Source organism: Misgurnus anguillicaudatus, chromosome 13 (assembly GCF_027580225.2).
Source record: "Misgurnus anguillicaudatus chromosome 13, ASM2758022v2, whole genome shotgun sequence".
NCBI classification, from domain to species: domain Eukaryota; kingdom Metazoa; phylum Chordata; class Actinopteri; order Cypriniformes; family Cobitidae; genus Misgurnus; species Misgurnus anguillicaudatus.
The window spans coordinates 27,273,942-27,297,500 of NC_073349.2; the positions used below are offsets into that span (position 1 = coordinate 27,273,942).

Sequence of the window (23,559 nt, forward strand, 5' to 3'; positions counted from 1 at the left end):
TAAAGCTTAATTTAATATTTAATTTTAACCACCATATATTAACATATATTTGAAAATCAGGGGCAACAAATACATTTCAAATTTTACAACCCATATGGCAAAAAATATTTTTTCCTGGTCAAAATATAAAAGTTTTTATTATTTTTTTTTAAATATATGCTAAATACATTTTGTAGAAAGTAAAGCTTAATTAAATATTTAGTTGAAACCACCATATATTAACATATATTTCAAAATCTATTTCAGGGGAAACAAATACATTTCTAATTTTATAACCCATATGGCAAAGAATATATTTTTTGCTGGTCAAAATATAAAGTTTTTTTTTAAATATATGCTAAATACACTTTGCAGAAAGTAAAGCTTAATTAAATATTTAATTTTAACCACCATATATTAACATATATTTGAAAATCTATTTCAGGGGCAACAAATACATTTCAAATTTTACAACCCATATGGCAAAAAATATTTTTTCCTGGTCAAAATATAAAAGTTTTTGTTTAAAAAAATATGTTTTAAATATATGCTAAATACATTTTGTAAAAAGAAAAGCTTAATTAAATATTTAGCTTTAACCACCTTAACATATATTTCAAACTCTATTTCAGGGGCAACATTTTTAATTTTACACTCATACTGCTTTTTTCCTGGCCAAAATATAAACGTTTTTATAAAATTTAAAGTTGTAGGTATAGCTATTTTTGCAGTTGAGCCGTTTAAATTAAATTTTAATCTTTTAAACCTGTTATGTTTACAGGTTTGTAAACATGTATGTATTTTAATATATTTCAAAATATACAAAAATGACCAAAACATACAGGCCTATTGGTGAAAAATACCAATTTGTAAACATTTGTAGTCCATATATTTTTTGGTCATTTATGAAAATAAAATATGAATTATTCCACCCATGAACTCTAAATATGGCTGGGTTATTTTTGACTCACATTTGGGAAATATTGGACAAAACACACTGCTGGTTTAAAATGGACCCAATGCTGGGTTGTTTTAACCCTACTGCTAGGTTAATATATCCCATGGTTGCATAACAACAACCCCAAATTGGGTAATTTTTAACCCTGCATGTGTTTTGTCCAATATTTACCTTACATGGGTCAAAAATAACCCAGCCGTTTTTAGAGAGTGTGTTAAAATTTAAAAGGGTTTCTGTAAAATATTTTTTCAATTTACTCAAATGTATGCCTAATTCTGTAAAAAAATGCAAAATATGCACTAGAGTAGAGCTGAAGATGTTAATTTTTATAAAGAAAGCAACTTCTATAGTCTATAATTCAATGCAAGTAATACCTGGCCATCACCACTAGAGGGAACTATTGCGTCAAAAGGTGAACACATGGCTAAACATAAATTCTTAATTAATAAATGTTAAATTTATTTACGTTATAGGAAGAATTGAAAGCTACTTGTATCTTTTAATGTATTAATATATTTTGACTCTAACTTTGACAACTATGCAAACATATATTATTATATAAACACATATAATCTTGTTTACCTATATTTCAAGGAACTTTATTGGCATGTTTTTGTGCACTCTCTGTGATGCATGTTAGTTGTTGAATTTTAAGCAGCTAAACTTTATTTGAATATTTGAGAGCTGCTTTACATTTTTGGCCTGTGTAACCTAAACATTGACATCCCCTGGTCATCATGTTAAGATCCAGTCGGGCTAGTTTATTCTATGCAGACTATAAGATAGAAGTACACTTTTCAAAGAGATTCTTTGCTGCAATACCATTGAAGAACCATTTTTGGCTCTCCAAGAAACCTTCTTAAAATAAGCACGTTTTCTTACCTTTATATAGTCTTATAACACAAATAACCTTCATTTTCAAAAGTGTAATATTCATAATGCAGTACACAGCAGATATATCATTCTGGAGGTAACTTGAGATATCTGACTGTGTTTTTACATGTAGTAATCTGTTAATATAACTTTACATTCACATTTGCACAGACTTGTCTGACCTCTGTGTATGGCCGGTTGAGATGTGTGCAGGCCAAGGTGTATTTACAGGTGGATTATATCGGCTAATCGCTGGATTACAGGATGTTGACTCCACACAAGAGCTTAATCCTCACAAAAAAGGTAACGTTCCGGCCAGTGGGATTTTTCTATTAATCCCATCCTAGATCTGCCGGATTCACCACCCGATTCCCACATCTGGCCTTCTGGGGCTTATCAATGTAATCCTTCATTTTAAAAGTATTTTATTATGCTTCATCGCTGATACTCTGGACTTTAATTATAAAAATGCAGCTTTCGACTGCAAGCAAATGTAATTATACAACCTGAGTCGATTAGCTGCATCTGTACATCATGCATCTGAGGAAAAGTATACCCTGATCATTGCAGAAATGTCAGGTAAGTCTGTATATCATGCATATATTGAAAAAAAATTTGTAATAGCCTACCTGGTGTATATGTCTCCAAATGTGTGGTTTTCATTTTAGGAACCAGAATGTCAACCATCCAAGTGTCAGAAAGGTACATTTTTTATTAAAAATAATAGCAAAACAAAGAAAAACCGTTTTCACCTAATTATTGTACTCAATTTGGATACATTTTAGATATGATATATTTTATATTCAGGCCCCTGGGCTCTAAAACCTTAGATACAAGAGCCACATATTTGTATAACTTATATTTTTTAAGATAACACTTTTTGCTCACACTGTATTTATTATCCATGTCCCCAGATTCAGCGCAAACGATACCAAACTCGATGCACAGACTCCAGCAAACTCTCGCTCTCCGTGTGACAGATGTCAGAAAGCCTCCTGTAAAAAATTGTCTGTTTAACACAAAAGGGCACTTTGGCAAATCCAGATTACGAGAGCACTTTCCTTTATTAAAGCTGCCAATCCCGTTCCTGGATTAAAATCAGGTAGATGCCATTGTCCGTCTAAACAATCCTCCCTGTAAGCCCTTGGCTGCATGTTAGTGGGACAACGACACCGAACGCCCATCATTCTCTGAGTTCGCTTTAATCAACATCATCCTCTTTATAGGCCCAGGTGATTGGATTTAGGTGGTGTTTGTATGAGGAGAACTCAAAACGGAGAACTGAGGCCTATTTGCTAGGTTTACCGCTGTGAAAAACCCTTAGACAAGTAGTGGCCATATGGAGGGGCTCACCCGGAAAACAGCTGCCTACCTGTGTCAGACGGCACCATTAGATGCAGATTGACCTTTGTGTTGTCACTAAAGCTGCCGAGCCACATCTGGCATCATTAGGAACAGTGATATTTCATCAGGCTAACATGCAGATCAGAGATCAAATTGTAAAAGAAGGTCCAAAGTTGTCACTGGGGCAGTATCCTTTAAAAGGGTCCTAATAAGTACCATTTAAAGGGACACTCCACTTCTCTGAAAATATGCTCATTTTCCAGCTCCCCCAGAGTTTAACATTTGATTTTTCCGTTTTGGAATCCATTCAGCTGATCTCCGGGTCACTTTTAGCATCGCTTAGCATAATCCATTGAATCTGATCAGACCATTAGCATCACCCTAAAATAACCAAAGAGTTTCGATATTTTTCCTATTTAAAACTTGACTCTTCTGTAGTTACATTGTGTACTAAGATCGACGGAAAATTAAAAGTTGCGATTTTCTAGGCGATATGGCTGGGAACTATACTCTCATTCTGGCGTAATAATCAAGAACTTTTCAGCAGGTGCAATGATATTATGCACTGCCCGAAAATAGTCCCTTGTTACGTTCAATAGCAGAGGACTATTTTCGGGCACTACGTAATATCATTGGGCCTGCTGCAGCCTTGTTATGGCAGCAAAGTCCTTGATTATTACTCCGGAATGAGAGTATAGTTCATTGCCATATCGGCCTAGAAAATCGCAACTTTTAATTTTCTGTCGGTCTTATGCTGTGTTTACACCAGCCGCGGTAGAGGCGTCAAATGTGAGTCATTTCAATGTTAAGTCAATGTGAAGACGCCTTGATGCGTGTCTGGAGGTCTCGTGGCGGTAGACGCGATGCCGCCTCATTCGTGCGTCTAGTTTGCATGAATTAAGCGTCTGGCGTGGTATGCGTGAATGGTGCTTTTTGTGCTTTTTGAATTTGACGCAAATTTGCGGCTGACGCCCAATTGAAAAATGTGAACTTTGTCGGATTTTAGCCTCGCGTTAACCAAACAGGAGCCTGCTTGCTGCTGTGGCGGCAACCCCGCCCGAAGTCACTCATACATCAGTAATGTTTTTTTGTAACGTATGTTTGTAAATAAATGTCCTAAAATAACTAAGGCATAGTCCTGGATTAATCTAAACCCTGTCCATGAAACCGCCTCTTAACTCTTTCACCGCCAGCGTTTTTAAAAAAAGTTGCCAGCCAGCGCCAGCGTTTTTCATGATTTTCACCAAAGTTTAATGCCTTCCAGAAAATGTTCTTCTTTAAATATATAAACATACCATATGAAAGAACAGACCCTCTGCTTTCAAACAAAAAAGTTTCATCCTACCTTCAGTGGTTCTTTTGTAATCAGCTTTTGAATATGGGTAGGTTTCTGCAAAAACACCACATTTTGAGCAAAAAGCAGAGATAATTCCATTTTTGTGACGGACTTTTCATAGAGATCCCATTCAGAGCGATCTTTAAAACAGACACGGACATGCAGCCGCTTGCCAAAGGGCAATATTTCCGGGTTTAAAAAGTTGCGGTATAATAGCGGTATTGCGGAAAGACGGAAAATCTCGACATTGGCGGGGAAGCGTTTTCTCTTAATTGACGAGATATCTCGTCAATGGCGGTGAAAGAGTTAAGGGGAGTCGCACATCGGACACGCAGCTCAACGCCACGCAGCGCCGCGTAGAGTCGCGTCTAGGACAACTCGGAGGTATCGTTAACCGGAAGTGCACATTAAATAGCGCGAGCTTAGTCAGATAGCATCTACTTCAAAATGCTAAATATACGTTAGCAGCCAATGTTAATCGTTAATGATTTGGGACAAATATGATGTTATTTAATGTTAACTCATTCACCGCCAGCCTTTTTGAGAAAAGTTGCCCACCTGCATTTTTGTGATTTTAACAAAAGTTTCACAAAATTCCTTGCAGGAAAAATTATCTTCTATAAATATATAAACATACAAATTATATCAAATTAAAGAACATACCCTCTGCTTTCAAACAAACAACAAACAAACAAACAAACAAACAAACAAAATGGGGAAAAAACTTTTTATTATATATTTATTTTTTCCACTTAATTTGACCACTGAAATATGGATATTTATCTTCAAAAATACAACATTTTGAGCAAAAAGCTTAAAAAAATGCGTTTTTGTAAAGAAATTTATGTTAGAGATCAGACTCAGAATGACTATCAAACATAAAGGCAGTTCAAAATGATTTAAATCTTTTTAACTTCCGTTTTTGATAAATTGGCGGTTTGGCGCCATCCAGTGGATAAAAGCGGTATTACACTTTCACTTTGAAATTCGTCCAGAAAGGCATGCTTATTAGTTAAATATTAACTCATAATTGACGAGATAACTCGTCAATGGCGGTGAATGAGTTAAACTATGTAAGTGGAGCTCTGTGGCGCGACAGGGATTTGAGCAACTTTCTGAGTCGTAGCTTGGCGCCGTGGACAGGCGCCACCTGTCTGCACCGGTGTGCGTATACTCATGAAAAACAATGTGTTCAATTTTCTAGTTGTGTTCAAACGCTGAGCTGCGCGTTCGGTGTGCGACCCCCTTTAGGGTTAAAGATCTGTTTAAGTAATGTTTGCTTTAGCCAGCACCTCAAATAATAAATACTAATGTTTATATCATTTATTTGTTAGATGGAATCCAACTGGAAAACGTGGATTTTATCCATGTATTTTTAATTACATGTGCATGATTTAATATGTGAGCTGTTTGTCTGTGCTGTTTTCGTCCCATTAGACATAACATATGTCCCCGAGCTCATAATCATTACTTGGGTGTTTTGAAAAATGAAAGTGACCATACGGCAGAATTCATAAAAAAACAACTTTACAGAGATTACGGTTATTGTATCAGCTTTAAGGAGCTTATTGTCATTGCAGTATTGTATTTTTAAGGGGGTTAATGCACATGAAAATGAAATGACAAGCATATTACTTAATTAAATGGAAATCCATTTGGAAATCCCAGCTGGTGCAGTGTGAGCAGCGTGCTGAAGTCTGTGTCTATGACATAGCCTACCATTGGATTGGTTGTATTAAAATTCAAAGGCCAAAAATAGGACATTTTATAATATTGAATAATAATATTAAATGCAGTAATGTAAATTAATTTGCAGTGATTGTCGCTTAGAGGGATAGTTCACCCAAAAATGAAAATTGAACTCTTATGTTGTTACAAACCTGTTTAAATTTCTTGGTACTGATCAGTGGCGGCCGGTGACTTCTTATTTCGAGGGCACGTGATGCGAAGTTCATCACAAAACATGTTTGTAGCCCGACGTGTGTGGTTCGTAATTTCAAAATATGTGTTCTGCGCGTCGAGTGATGCATCGCGTGTCTTGTCAAAATAAGTGCCTGCTGCAGACACGTCTAAAGGGTTTATGATAAAAGAGATGTTCACGTTTGCCAGATACTCGCATAATCTCATGCGTAATCAGAGTTTACTGTTAAGTTAGTGTCTTGCGTGTGAACGTGAGCGTTCTTTTATCATAAACGGTTTTGATGCGTGTGCAGCAGGCAGGCACTTATTTTGACAAAACACGTGATGCACATGGTTCACATGACTCAACACATATTTTAAAAACACGAGCAACACACATGACACTCCGAACACATATTTTGAATTTGGCCCCTCGCATGAGCAGTGACGAGCCGCCACTGGTACTGATGAACATAAAGGAAGATATTTTGAGGAATTTTTGTAACCAAACCGATCTGAAGCCCCATTGACTTCCATTGTATTTTTATTTCCTACTATCCCTTTAAAGTTGCAATGATTCTTGAATGACCCTTCGCGAGTGTGCACATCATGCTATGCCAGTGGTTCTCAAACTTTTTTGGTGTGTGCCCCCCTTTTGTACGGTGCATCCCTTCGCGGCCCTCCCCCAAGAAAATGTATGACATAAAACATTCTAAAACTTACCATTTTAATTAAACAAAACATATTAAATTATACAGCGTATGGCGTAATTATGCAGCTTAAAACTACACTGTTAAACCTTACCAGGCTTTTTAGCAGTAAATTACTGGCAACAGTGTTGCCAGTAATTTACTGTCTCTGTATCATTACGGTGTCTTACTGGCAACAATGTTGCCAGTTTTATACTGTAGGTTAGGAATTACAGTTAATAACTGACAGCAGTGATTTCAGTTAATGACTGTATGGTACCACATGCTTCAGGTAGAATACTGTATATACAGTATATAAAATGCCGTACTCATTGTGGTACTCTAACTTTTGAAAGATTCTTTTTTTATGTTACTTTATTAAAAAGGGAGAAAGAATCCCAAAATATTTACACTTTATTACTGTGGCAATAGATATCAGGATCAGAGGACGGATGAACCCAATCGCAGACGAAGTCGGGGACAACAGAAAACACTTTATTTACTAACATAAAACAAAACCCACGAGGGGGTACATGACATGAAACACCGTAAGCAGACAGATAACACTAAACTTGACAAGATAACTCGGCTAGATAACCACATGAAAACGAGAACAAAACTAAATGAACCTGCACAGAACTAAGGACACAGTGACATTATATAGAAAAAAAACAATCAAGATAACAAGGGGGAACAGGTGATGGGAGAAAACCAATGATTACTAATAAGCAGGAGAACGAGGGGGCGGGGACAAGAGACAAGACACCGGAGGCACATGAAACAAGGCCATGAACCTCCACATGACTGCCAGAACTCTGCCATCATGACTCCTGCCATCATGACTAGATATAAATACAAAACAAGACTCCTTGGCAGGATCCTGACAATAGATAAATACAAATTGACAAATTATTTTAAGACACTTAACAAAATCATGTCAAATCCCACCCTAAAAAAAAACATCTGTCACTGTGACCCTCAGGTTATTTCAAACCTGCAGTAATTCAACATAATTTAAATAACCTTCTTATATACTTACAATTCAAGCATTAACAAAAATGCTCCATATAACTCAAAGTAGAAACCAGAAATTAAGCTCTGTTTTTAGCACAGGCCTACTAAAGGGTTAATGGTGCCACATGGTGATCAACAGTAAAAATTAAAAATTTGACCTCTTTGCAAAAACAAAACAAAACACCAACAATCGGAAATGCATGATAATAAGGTGTCATGGCTTTGCAATCAAAAAATGTTGCTATAATGGAAGTCAATGGGGCAAAAACAGCCACTAACAATAAATGAGGAAGAAAAAAATAAAATCTGATGCTGCACAAAAACTAAAAATTAATCAAAGCCAATGTTTGTTCTTATCGTTCACATGCCAAGACTGTCCAAAATCACTTTTTATATTGAAAATAAGTCATTTTGTGTTTTTTCCCAAATAAGTAACATCATCACGTATGATGAACTTGGCAATTAAAGAGTTACAATCATGGAATTTTGTAAATATTTGGTCATTTTGATAAGTACTGAGGTTGATTAACAGATTAATTTATATATATATATATTAATCTGATAAATTTTTACAACAGTTTCATTTAGTGGCATTTTTTGGCCACGAACAACACGAACGGGCAGTGAATTTGAACAATGCACAAGGGTTAACGTTGATAGGAGATGCTAAACTGCTAATCAGGAAGCTATTTGGAACCTTAACTTTATGTGTTTTAAAGACACTCACAAATATTTTAACAGTTTACTTACTCATTTTCAGCTTTTAAACATACAAATCCACTATTATATTGTTCAACACAGCACGAGTAAACAAACAAACAAACAAACAAGTTTATTAAGGCAAATTGGTGACACCTGCACCTGTGGATGTGTGTGTGTGTGTGTGTGTGTGTGTGTGTGTGTGTGTGTGTGTGTGTGTGTGTGTGTGTGTGTGTGTGTGTGTGTGTGTGTGTGTGTGTGTGTGTGTGTGTGTGTGTGTGTGTGTATGTGTGTGTGTGTGTGTGTGCCAGTAATTTACCAGATAATATTACAGTTATTTTCCTTAATTGGTGCAAAGAGTAATTTACTGTAGTTTATTTGTAGTGCAGCATAACTGCACCTCATATCACAGTAAAATACCTTTCACCGATGTTAAAGCTAAATACTGCCAATTTTACAGTTATTTACCCAGAAATCTACAGCAAGGTTTAACAGTGTATTATACAGTGTAAAACTGGCGACCCCCGGCACCATCTCGCAGCCACGGTCCCCAGATTGAGAACCACTGTGTTACAGGCTACAGTATTTTGGGCTAAATTAATGTCAATATGCATTAAAAGGGTGGGCCATGTGACTAGCAACAGTGAGATGAACAAGATCCATCCACAACCATTAAACATTAACAGACTGCTTATCGTGGGAATGAGCCAGTTAAATCAATACATACAAATAACGTGTCTAGAAATAGCAATAATTGAAATAAAAGTCTGGGTTATAGACAGATAGGCTATTATTATTTATTATTTAAGGTTTTTGTTTTTAACTTTGTGGACACTTTTTTTTTTTTAGAAAGAAATGCGTATAAAATAAAAAACAAATACTATATATTAAATTGGAGTATAGCTTAGTATAATTATTATAGTTGTATTAACTAAAGTAAATAGATATACTGTAGTGAATACTGTAATACTTACTATAGTAAGGTTTAGTAACACTTACTTAAAGTTCTCCGGGAACCAAAAATGGTTCTTCAAAGGCGTTACTGCCTGTTAAGAACCCTTATAGCACCTTTATTTTAAGCATGTATAATTAATATTTTTGTGATTAGATTGCAACTTAAAAAAGACTATTTAGGACTACACGATGAAATGTTTTACAAATGGTTTGTATATGTAGTGGCCACTGGAGCAAAAAGGGTTAAAGTAGGAGGCACTATGTCCGGATTTGGGTGGAGTGAACTTGGACAGTGTACACTTTTCTTCTTATTCTTCAGTAATTAGCAGTAAACCCAATGCTTCAACAGCAGCATCTCGGAGGAGAAGCCATGAGGAAGCTGCAGTAAAACAGTCAGCAATGATGGACATCAGTGAAGCGTCTTTACTGGATTACATCTTCTCCTCTGGAGGAAAAGTCAAAAATTCAGATCTGTCCAAAACATATAAAGCGTTCATAAACCATAGCGATTTGCAACTACGTGGTGAGTAAATACAAATAACTATAAACTAAAAACATATTTCTAGTATGCGTTCGCTTTAGAACCTAAACGTGACGCGACAAGGGCATTAAGAAAACGGCTGAATGGTATGGATTGCAGCGCAACGATTCGCGGCGCGTTACTTGTCGTGCGCCTTTATTCCAGTTATTTTTAATTTGACACTCTGTCTTGAAAACACAACGCTATGCGACACCTTAATGGGGACGTCAAAACGCGCGTAACAATGGAGAGGAACCGGACAGAATGCAGCGCGTTTCTTGGCGAGGCGCCTTTTAAAAGTTATTTAAAGTCTTGAATAACGCATCGCCAGTGTGTGCGACGCGTCTGTCACGAAACGCATGTGTCCATAAACAAGTTAATAAAATAGCGCAGTATGGACGCAGGATCGCGTCCTGTGCGCGCGCACCCCGTACGCTCCCATAAATGGAGTGTTATATGTGGGACCAGCATTGAAAGTACATTTTCATTCCAATATCATTATTTACAACAAATAAACCGTGCGTTTCAACACGACTGCGTTTGCTTTGCCTGCGTTCTGTTGGTTTGCAACGTGATAAAGCCAAAGTGAATGTGGCAAACATCTGGTTTAGATTAGGAATGCCCTAGAAAGGCCTCACATTCCCAAAGCATGGGGTATTTGATCGATTACAGAGGTTTCACTGAATGCTCCTTCAGTGCTCAATGATGCTCGAATGCTTCTCATGCTTTTTAAAATTTTGTCATTTCAAAAATTTGTGTGAAAATTTATTGCAGATAATCATGTTTTTACATCTGTGAATTGTATTACTTAAAATAAGAAATACAAATTTCCATCCTTTTGAATTAGATTATATCTCCTACCCCATTTCCGAACTGTTTTCCCCAAAAACATTGCAAACTTTTGTTTATTTTCTATGAAAGCGAGACATAAACTATTGTTTTGGTGCTTAAGTAAATAATATATTATAAATATAGGCCTGTTCACACCAAGAATGATAACTATAGTTATCATGTTATAGCGATAAACATGGTGACGTAAACAACATTTGGACCCCATGTATATTAAGTGATGACCGTGTATTGTATCAGTCATCTTCTTCTGTAGTTGTCAGTATCATGAAAAACAATACAAATATAGATAAACAAATAGTGTTCAACCACAAAGGTTATGACTTTTAAATACGAATGCAAATTAATTAGATTAACATGATGACTGTACTGTGTAGGTTGCATGAAAGTAGGCCAACCAATAAGCTTATAAACCATCAAACTTGTAATTTAATAATATGATGTTGCATTTAATCCTGCGTACATGTGTCAAACATAAATAGATGAAATAATTATCCATAGTGGCTTATAATGCTCAGTCCAGCTGTGATGGTGCAGTTGTGTGCAGATGTTTCAAAATCTGTTGCCACCTGTGTTCACCAATTATCATAATTATTCTCAAAGAATTACATGCACGGCATGCTTTAATAATGGTTAATATCATTTCAGTCCTTTTAAGGATGGTTAGGTTTGATGGGATCTCGTTGCTATTTACAGTGTGGGAACATGCTAGATTAACATGGACTAATACATGAGCTGAGGAATGTAAACTGTGTAGCTCACAGTAACCGGGCAGGATTTCTGCTGGTTACAATTGTTAAGTGCTGACTTCCCTTACGGTTTCCTGTTGTTTTGGATGCCGTGTTGCAATGTCATCTCTCTCTATCTTTTTCCCCTGGCAGGAAAACGGAAAGGTTGTGCAGGGGTACGCTCTTTTTTTTAAAGAGTCAACGTCCAAACTTTAATGTGGGCCAGTTGGTAACACAATTAACCCCATACTGCCTACATTATGAGGACAATTTTTTTTTGTTTTGAAGTTTAGCAACATTCCCAAATCTTCTTGTGATGTATGATGTCTGATTTGAAAGAACTAAAATGAGAAAAAATATTGTTTTTCACAATATCATTTTTCAGGTATCGTTTTTAAACTATTTGCGTGCCAAAATGTTACATTTTCAAACATTATGTGATTTTAGTTGACCAAAAACACTTGAATGAAGCTCAATCATGTTTTCATCGTGGTATTTTCATTATCTTGTCAAACATTGACCTTCAACAAGCTGGCATTGCATCTGTCTGTTACTTTGGTAACCAACTAATAATTCACATCACAGAAACTAAAGCAAAGTGCATTTATGAAGGACTTTGACTAAGAGAGAGTGAAAAAAATAAATTTTAAATGTAGTTTACATGACAGTAGTGTTTAGGGGTCCTGAAAATGGCAAAAACAGGTCTCAAAGTGCAAGTTTTTAAAAACGGCACCTTGTCATCTTCGTGTAAACTACGTAAACATGAATCTGTGATAATGGTGAAGTCATGCACATGTGTTAATTCAGTCAGGCATGGGATGGACGTCAGAATCAAAAAAAAAGAGTGGGTGGGTCCAAAAATTTCTTGGAGTTGATGCCATTTTCTCATATTCTGGTGCCTTTTAATTAAACAATTGCTTTTATAGCCTAAAAACTTGTTCACCTCAGTGCAGGGCTGGCAAAAGTAGTGAAGTTTTTCGAAAACATGAAATGGAGTTTAAATTATATGGAATGAACCAAGTGGAATGGATCAAGGCTGTAGCTAAAACGCGTAACAAAGTTTAATTTATTATGACATTCCTAGTGGGTTCAAACCAGACGCATTTGAGGTGTCAAATTCGCCTCTACTGCGCGCAGTTGGACGCTTGAACATTTTGAGTGCACTCGCTTTATTCGCGCGTGAAAGCTGTGCGTGAAATTCTAGCCATCGAGACATACACGCGGAAATTCGCGTCATGGGAGGGGCTTCTGCGACTCTGCTCGCTTTCTGTATTCACGTCACTAATAGAGCAAGCCCCCGATTGGTTAATGCAGCGCGTTTGTCCGCCAAAGTTTAGATTTTTCAGCTCACGCATTTCCCGCGGCAATGGTCAATTCTTGCCATTTGCGTGAACTAGACGTACGAAAGAGGCGGAATCGCGTGTACCCCGCCACGCAAAACGCCTGATTCACGCCGCGAGACCTCCAGACGCGTGTCAACGCATCTTTACATTGACTTAACATTGAAATCACTCGCACTTGACGCCTCTACTGCGGCTGGTGTGAATGCAGCATAACAAAAAGTGAGTGGGTTCAACTAGCCTGGGTGCCAGCCGATCTTAGCCCCGCCCACAACATTTTGAGGACGGGAAGATCGGTCTGGGGTTTCTGCGTTGAGGAGCTACTATGCTAGACCCAAAGCTGGTCGAACCAATCAAATTGTCAGGGCAGGCTTTATACGATGATGGACAGATAATCAACAGTAACGTAATGAACCACGTCACCAAAGAGCGCGTGTGTTGAATCTGTTTACAACAAAATGGCTGCCGCGGTAGAAATCAGATGTGTGGATTCTGACATTGAGTCTGTTCTAAAAGATATCGACAGAGCATTGATTTTAAAAGAGGAACAGAGAAAAGCGAGCAAGGCATTTGTTGATGTTTTTGCCGTCCTTCCTATGGGATTCGACAAAAGTTGGTCGCAACTGAAATGCAACTTGGCGTGCATGACGAGATGGATATAATTAGCGGTCGTTGCCAGCTTTTTTTGGAAGCCCGGAATCGTGGTTGCTGAATAAGTGGAGGGACATGCTAGGCCCCAATATTTTCAAGCGAACGTAATGGGTATCGTCGTGGATGAAGTTCACCTAACATACAAATGGTAAGAGATAGTCTTACTGGATGACTTAGTAAATACTTAATGTTGTGATATAAACGAAATGTTGTAAACATAGTAGGTGTTGATGTACGTTCGCTAACTCAGACTTAGTATAATCACAATGTTATAGTGTCATTGTAGCGAAAAACTAGCAGTTCAGTCAGGCTGCAAAAGACGTAATTTCAACATACGTCTCACACCCCGTTGCTCTGATTGGTCGTAGGTCTATCCAATTGAGTGCAGAGACATTTTTCGGTTGAGACACGCCTCATAGTTATAGCTCAATGGAGCGGTATCAGACTCAAATTCTGACTAGAATTGAGTATGACAACGTCAGGCTAGGGTCCAACATCATTGGTCTTAAAAAGTAGGACCAGTAGGAAACATAAGAAACATATCATTTTCCAACGCCCATGCAGTCAGGCATGCATGTGTACAAACTAAACGGTGGCCTACAGGACTGTGTTTGTGCCGCTCAAGATACTGAGTTTATTAATGCTACTCCAACAAAGTTTACTACGTTTTGCCGCTTTGTAATTCAAGGTCACTTGTAGTAATGAACCCACATCATCGTCCATCTAAACATAACTGCTCGATGCTTTGCTGTCTTGATTGTCGTTCTGTAGGAGAATGCATTTGTGCACAGGCACATTGTATTTCTTAAAGGAAAACACCACCTTTTTTCAATATTTTACTATATTCTTACCTCAAATTAAGCACTATTAGGACGGGATTAGTTTTCCAAACGACGTTTGAGTTTCAACGTGTTACTATGTTTTTACCTCAACTTAGACAAATTAATACATACCTATCTTTATTCAATGCGTGCACTTAATCTTTGTACAGCGCGTCATGAATTTGTTAGCATTTAGCCTAGCCCCATTCATTCCTTTGGATCCAAACAGGGATGAATTTAGAAGCCACCAAACACTTCCATGTTTTCCTTATTTAAAGACTGTTACACGAGTAGTTACACGAGTAAGTCTGGTGGCACAAAATAAAACGTGGTGATTTTTAAGCGAATAAAAAATTAGAACTATATTGTATGACGGAAGAGCGCTTAGTTTGCAGCACTTCGACCTCGGCGCACATAACATCATCACTCCTGACTCCTCCCCCTCTCGCTCAAATTCCCATCAATATTACTGCGCCCGAGGTCGATGTGCTGCAAACTAAGTGCTCTTCCGCCATATAATATAGTTCTCATTTTTTATCAGCTTAAAAATCGCCATGTTTTATTTTGTGCCACCAGACTTACTCGTGTAACTACTCGTGTAACAGTCTTTAAATAGGGAAAACATTGAAGTGTTTGGTGGCTTCTAAATTCATCCCTGTTTGGATCCCAAGGAATGAATGGGTTAGGCTAAATACTAACACATTCATGACGTGCTGTACAAAGATTAAGTGCACACATTGAATAAAGATAGGTATGTATTAATTTGTCTAAGCTGAGGTAAAAACATAGTAACATATTGAAAAATGGTGGTGTTTTCCTTTAACAAATAAACATCGCCATCTACTGGCCGGGAACGGATAATACTATTAAGTTTTCACGAATCTTTCTGACAGTATTGTCATTGATTTTTTTCACAAACGCTAAGAAAATATTGTTTTTAAAAAACAAAGATAAAGTATTTATATTTTTTTACTACATCATTGTCTTGTAAACATTGCCTAAAGCTGAAGGTATAGTTATTTTTTTTACACATACGTTTTCACGCAGTTTGACTCGATCGTGTACACCGGTGCTGGGCACATGTGCATTGCGGCAAATTGCGATACCGCTCTTGGTATTGCAATACAGCGCACATGCGGTTACAAAAATTCGGTGGTGTGCATACAGTACATGTACTATACTGTTGATGAAATTTGCGGCATGCTCACTGTACACTCATGCAGGCATAAACGTGTACACAGGCCTTAATAGGATACACTGCCATAAACACTAACATTAGCATTTACCGCTACTGTAGTAAAATACAGGGTGAATTATAGTTTTATTTCAACATGCAAACTGTAAAAATGAATAGGTTGGGTTAGTTAAATGTTGGAAAAGATGTTGAAATAGTGACGCATGTGTGCAGATGCAGAAGAAAGGATTTCTTTGTGAAAGTCATCGATTGCTTTTTTGGATCCTCCTCTCTGATGCAGTGAGTTTTTGCTGACTAAGCTAATGTTGCATAACACATCAAACTCCCATGGGTCGATGTCAAAGTTTATTGTGTAATTGAATAAAACTGCAGACCGAAGCTAATCTTACTGATCAATAGCTTTTAGACAAACAAACAAGTGTTTAAAGAAAAGTGAGGAAAGTTCTTCTAAAAGAGTTCATATCTCATGTTGGCTCAAACCCAAAACTTGACCTTTGGTCCCGAGACTCGTGAGAATCAATTCTGTTTGATGTCATCAACGTGCATTGTTTGCATTTTTGGGTGAACCGTTTCTTTTAAGTGTCGTTCTCTATGTTTTGTGTTTTCTTCTCAAGCCAAGAACAAATGCAAGGTCATGTTGTATCTGTAACGTGTCTCTCGAGATAAACATGCTGGGAAATTTCTCTGTCGTTGTATACTGACCAAACTTTTTTTTTAACCCCCAGCCAAATACAGAGAGGAGTTCAAAGCCATCATTGATAGAATTGCAGTGGTGAAATCTGAGAATGTAAGTAGATCTGTTTTTATTGTGATCATTAGTGCACAGTTTAATCTGTGTCAATAAATAATCATTCCACCTCTGAAATCGGATTCGACTCCCAGGCTCCCACAGTGATTCATTATTGACTCTGTGACTGGGACAGGTCTCATTTTCCCACATTGATGCTATACACACCCTTATGATATTGGATATTTCATATTTAGTCTGAGATTCTCCAAAGATGAGATCAGATTTCTGTCTGTTCCAGTGTGTTATTTTTAACCCAGTGTTGGGTCAAAAAGGGACAAACCCAGCCCATTAGGTTGTAATTTAACCATAAACTGTTAAAAATATTGATGTAGTGTCCGTGATGTCACTCATAGGTTTGTGAAGAGCTTTTTTGAAGCCAATAGTCGCAATCTTGGCATCGCGTCATCACGCATCACTCGCAGATAACCGAAAATAGGTCAAGAGGCGGGACGTGGGTGAGCTGAGGTGGCTGGTTACTAAAAACCACGCCTGCCTAGTTCAACGGTAGTGACAACAGTGGCAGTTCACCTGTCACTCAAGTGGCCACGCCCTTAATTATGCAGAACTTTAAGGCTCAATACGCACAACCGGCGCAACGTCATAGAATGTCTCTGAACAGGTTCACGCCCACTTTTGGGGGAAATCAGACTAGGTTTTCCATTGGCTTCCATTCAAAATAGCAGAACAAAGCAACGTTCGTACACAGCCGGCAGGCGTAAATAACTTATGAAATCACTCAGATTTAACATGTTGAGTAATTATCTGTCCACCCTGCCTGCCATAGAGCGCGAAAGATACATTAACATATTTAATTTGGTCAATATAAAAACATGTTCCTTTCATTCTCACAGCGTCAAATTTGTGTAACAACGCTCCCTATTGGCCAGAGGTGTCTTACCCGGACATTTACTCGTAGCCTACCTCGTCGAGTCAACAGGGAAGCAAGTGAATGATTTACTTCGTATTTGAAAGTTACTTCGTATTTATTTATTATGTCTTTATATTTAGAGTAATGAGTGCACTTTTCCGTCGAGTCATACAGCTCACTAGCTTAGAGATATTTCCAGCAATCACTGGATGGCATTGTTACACAAATTTGACGCTGTGAGAATGAAAGGGACATGTTTTTATATTGACTAAATTAAATGTGTTAATGTATCTTTCGGGCTCTATGGCAGGCAGGGTGGACAGATAAATACTCGACAGGTTTATTTATTTACGCCTGCCGGCTGTGTAAAAACGTTGCTTTGTTCCGCTATTTTGAATGGAAGCCAATGGAAGGGCTGCTTTTTTATCCCCCAAAAAGGGGCGGTGACAAAATTTACAGTCAAGTTCTCGGATGTGCCGGTAGTCCGTATACACTGAAAAAAATGTATTCATTCAATTTACTCAATTTTTTAAGTTAAGTGGTTGCAATCAGTTTATTTAAGCTACATTTAAACCAAAGGTTTTTTTCTTCTTTTTTTGTTTAAATGTAGTTTAAATAAATTGATTGCAACCACTTACCTTAAAAAATTCACCCCCCCACAGTTGTCATAAAGGGCAAAATTAGCTATATGACCAAAATATTTTTTTTACCAGGCTGTAAACATTTAATTCTGCTTTTAACATAGGGGGTCTATGGGATTGACTCCCTTGTGGAGTCAGCCTCTAGTGGCCAGTCGATGAATTGCAGTTTAAAGGATTAGTAAATTTTCTTAAAAAAAAATCCAGATAATTTACTCACCACCCTGTCATCCAAAATGTTGATGTCTTTCTTTGTTCAGTCGAGAAGAAATTATATTTTTGAGGAAAACATTCCAGGATTTTTCTCATTTTAATGGACTTTAATGGACCCCAACACTTATTAGTTTTAATGCAGTTTAAAATTGCCGTTTCAAAGGACACTAAACGATCTCAAACGAGGCATAAGGGTCTTATCTAGCGAAAAGATCAAGAGGTCATGGATGACGTATGCGAAACTATGCCCCAAGATGTTTACGAAAGAGGACCGTTCAGATGTTGTTGTATGTGGAATGAAACTAATTAATGTCTTTGTGTCAGTTTAATGTTTAAAATGGTCCGCAAATGTGAGTTTCATATATGTAACACGTGACCTTTCCACGACATTATGCAATTACTTAAGATCGCGCTGGCGAGTCACAGGACCGGAGAAAGACGAAAAGTTGTGGTTTAAAAGTGCATATTTTTTATTGTTCTTGCCAAAAATGACAATCGTTTGGCTAGATAAGACCCTTATGCCTCGTTTGAGGTCGTTTAGAGTCCTTTGAAACTGCAATTTTAAACTGCATTAAAACTGTTAAGTGTTAAAGTTCATTAAAATGAGAAAAATCCTGGAATGTTTTCCTCAAAAAACATAATTTCTTCTCGACTGAACAAAGAAAGACATCAACATTTTGGATGACATGGTGGTGAGTAAATTATCTGGATTTTTTTTAAGAAAATGGACTAATCCTTTAAGTAACTTCTCTGTTGGCTTCACGTTAAAGATCGCCAGATCAGAAGGTTGCCCCTTGAATTTAACCTATGCTGGGCTGAACAGGAAATGCTGGGTGTTAACCCATTGTTGGGTTATATATGATTTTTTTTGGGTTAAATTAAACCCACGGTTAGGTTTGTCCCTTTTTGACCCGGGTTTATAATAACCCGTAACCATGTACGACTATGTTAAACGGACAGTTCAACCAAAAATAAAAAAAATTACTTATTAAGTTCATATAACGAAAAATCTATTTTCATATCAGTTTTTGGCTCTGGTTTTTGTAAGTATGACTGATATTTTAGTTGAGTTATAGCAATGTTTTTTTAAAATAAAATATACATTTTTGGAGTGACATTGAAGTGCTGTGAAAACCCAGCTATAAGCAAAAGATTGTCTACATACAACTATCCTATATAATGTAAAGAACATTTGTCAAAATATAACCTTGATATCTTTAATATTGACCGAGTAAGGTCATGTCAAAGATTAAAATCAGGGCCGGTTCTAGATATTAGGAGGCCCTAGACAAAATTAAGGTCCCTCACACCCCTTTAATTTTTAGAATAATGTGAGAAAGTGTTTTTTCTACCCTGTAAGTTAATAAATTGATAAAATTGATGTTCAAATTTAATTAGAAATTATGCAAAACCACAAGTTACCAACATTTTAAGACATGTTAATTTTTTTGTGGATGTAGTAATTTATAAAAAAACAGTTTTTTGGGATATCACAGGATAACAGTTTTGCTTTCTCCAAAGAGTAAAATTAAAAAGAAAACACTTTGCAAAAACCCTCTCACAAAAAAATACAGACAGTTTACTTTAGGTACTTTAAAACGCCAGTTTTGTTTGCTGTTTGACTTTAAATACAAAGTTTTTTTAACTTGACTATTTTGATACCCATGCAATCGTGACCCCTTTTAACTTTGAGGGGCCCTAGGCCTAGACATTTGCCTACTCTGCCTATAGGTAGCGCCGGCCCTGATTAAAATCAATGATTAAAATCAAAATGTGATGCAACAAATCTCATTACTAGATCATGAGACTTTAACCTGGATTTATCAGACAGGTTCACATGGTTAAACAAACTATCACCAGTGATTGTAAAGTGATTTGGTCTTTTAAAACAAAAGTCTTGATTTTCAGGGAGAGAAATATCTTGTCCTTAAGAAGAAATATAAACAGCTGATGCAAGAGTCTGCTGCTGGAGGAGGAGGAGATGCAAGCAAAGATGTTCAGATCTCCAACCCGAATCCATCACAGAAACCACCAGCAGCAGCAGCAGCACAGGTGGCCTGGTGTACCGGACCCATAATAACCATTTCAGAGGTTTCAGAACCAATATGTACAGATGATGTGAGTGACTTTTATAATATTCACTTTATTTCATCATCATACCAGCGTTACAGATGTTTCATTGAATCCATCACAGAAACCATCAGCAGCATGTGCACAGGTGGCCTGGTGTACGGGACCCATGATAACAGTTTCAGAGGCTTCAGAACCAACATGTACAGATGATGTGAGTGACTTTAATAACATTTCATTAACATAACCAAAATTACAGATGTAATTAACTGTTTACAAGGATCAGTCTGTCTGAGGTTTATGCAAAGCAATGCGATGTATATTTCAGGTATATGGAGTTTTTTTCTGCCAATTTTAAATAAATAAATTCATGATTAAAAAATTATTATAGAAGACTCTATGCAAAAATATGTGCCAAAATAGAAATTATTTTTATTTCAAGTTAATAATGCATCTTCCATCAGATCTCATTTAATTTTACATTTTTGAACATATTTTGCATCAAGTTTTCTATAATGAAATGGTAACTCCTCATTTTATCATTAATTAATTTATTTATTAAATTAATTGGCAGAAAAAACTTCCATACAGGAAATGCAAATATTGATATTTTTAGTTTGTTAAGCGCTTTTAACAAATAAATGACTACTACAAATTCTGCATAATTGAAAATATATTGCGATAAGTTTTGATGAATTTACTTATATATCTTGCTGTTTCCTGATCCAACAAAACACAACAGGGAAAAAAGAAGCAAATTGTGTGAGTAATTTGAATGGTATTTCAGCCGCATTGCACAGCATAATAAATTCCTGTGTGACGAAAGTACTTTCCAAGTACCTATACACTTTAAAACACTTGTTGCGTTTAGTCAAAAAGGGACAAAGCCAGACGTCGAGGTTACATTAACCCAGATAATGTTTATATTTGACCCAACAATGGATTAAAACAACCCATCAATTTGGGTTGCAGCAACCCAGCATACAGTAGGTTAAATTATACTGATTGGGTTCGTCTAATTTTGACCCAAGGCTGTTTTGAACTTTATGCAAAATATGTGCCAAAATTTAAAATTAAATGAGATTTGATGGAAGATGCATTATTAACCCTCATATTATGTTCAATTTGACCCGTTTTGATTTTTAAGCTGTCGGATAAACCAGTTAACCTGTGATTTTATTCTTGAAATTTTGTGACTTTTTCTCATTTATGGCCATGAACATGCATGCAAAGTTAAGACATGCTGATATGTTTTGAAGTGTACCAAAATAATTTTGTAACGAATTTGAGGTTCGCGGGTCAATTTGACCCGCATTTTGTTTTGCTTCAACGCAAATGTATAGACCTAAATCAAATATATATTTTTAGTGTTTGTTGTTATATTGGTGTTTTACTATCCTGAAATGGGGGTAAAAATTTCATATACCTGAAATATGTATTGCAATGCTTTGCATAAACCTTAGACAGACTGACCCTTACACAAAGCATTGCAATGTACATTTCGATAAATTCAAATCAATATGCAAATACATATGAGAAAAAATATCAGCCTAACTTGTATGCATTTTTTAAACTGTACTATTCGAGTATTTGTCATATTCTCAGATCAGCTAAAGATAGACTGTCATGGTGAAAAACGTTTAGGGCCTCTATTAATAATTTTCCTGGATATCACTCCCAGTTCAGCGTTTCTCTTCAGACTGTTTGCTAAAGCCAGTAGCTGGATTAAAAACAACAGCATGCGATAAGAGAAAGCTTGTCAAAAACAATGGCACAAAGCAGATAACAGCGATTCAGTTGTCTTATCTTTTGCTGTAGGACTTCAGAGCTGTTATAAATGTTCATTTTTGTCTTCATACTTCAGGCAAGGAGTAAAAGGCATGTAAATACTGGTTTCTAGTTAACATTCTCTTATCTTTAAGCCTTACAGCATCTTTTGGTCATATTTTGAGGTTTGCATTTTAGTGTTGCAGAAATTTTGTATGTAGATATGCATTACTGTGTGCATAGGTTACAATGCACACGGATGCAAGATGAACTTGACATCTCCTGTGTGTTGTTTGGTAAGGCATTTGATCATATTACTTAATAATAATGTAGTATTAAACATTGGTGTGCAATATTTGTGCATGAATGAAACATCTAACTGTGACTTTGGAAAGGACCATGCAACCACGAAGCAACGTTTTAAAAACACCTTAGCAACGCCCTAGCAACCAAGCAGGACTTACATCCAGTTACATCTAGTTTACAACAATGGACGATTTTGTGCTGAAGTAAATCGCGGTAAAGCTCACCAAGAAGGTCCAGTTGAATATTTTGAGTATGAGATGATAAGGTGCTACATAAATTCATGCGTGACGCTTTCAGCGACATCAGCAGTGTAAAGATTAACACAAATAGTGTGAACTTCCTGTTAGTGTTCATTTCAACTGTGTCTAACAGACGGCAGGCACAGATGTGTGATGCATGAAAGTGCATGTATTTCTCTCTGATCATGTGAATATCTTCTTTCATCTCATATCTTATCTTTCATTGAGAGCTTGTTTGTTCTATATTGTCTATCTATCCCAGTCTCTATATGGGTTTACATCCTTCATGGTTTTACATTAGAGAGTTAAACTGCTCATTTGGCCAACAAGAACATGAGATATTTTGGAAGACCTTTGGCAGTGCATAGTGACCACGGTGCACAGACTATTAAAAATGTGTTTTTGAATCGATCATGAACGACATGAGTAAAATATAAGTTGTTAACTATTTCTTCAAAGTCAGCTGACTGATGTACAGTAAGTGTATTTTGTAATGTGCGATTTTTTTGTGGTTAGCAGGCCGACAGCTCCCTCTCGCTGCCAACAGCTGTGGAGAAACTGGAGACTCCGGCGGAGGAGCTCTCAGCATCAGATAGAGATGATGACTTGGACAAGGACTCGGGGTCAAAGGTAACTTTTTATAAGGGTGATCAATTCAAGAAACAATAACAAACTTTTATTTTAGGAGATTTAAGAAGTTTAAACAAACAATCCTTATAAAAACAATACTGGTGTACATCTTGAGACAAAAAGGTTGTGGGTTTTTACTATATGTATAATTAAACACATTTGTCTTCCAAATCGAAATGTAACATTTCA

General features: G+C 36.7%; 1 protein-coding gene across 1 annotated transcript in view; it reads left to right on the top strand.

Moving 5' to 3' along the window:
- Positions 1–10,011: 10,011 nt before the first annotated feature.
- LOC129430961 (uncharacterized) overlaps positions 10,012–23,559 on the top strand; it is a 33,197-nt gene continuing 19,649 nt past the window's right edge. Inside the window, 5 exon segments of the mRNA XM_073874831.1 lie at positions 10,012–10,268; positions 16,575–16,636; positions 20,267–20,476; positions 20,553–20,642; positions 23,257–23,370. Coding sequence (XP_073730932.1) covers positions 10,145–10,268; positions 16,575–16,636; positions 20,267–20,476; positions 20,553–20,642; positions 23,257–23,370 — 600 coding nt within the window. The 5' untranslated portion in view covers positions 10,012–10,144.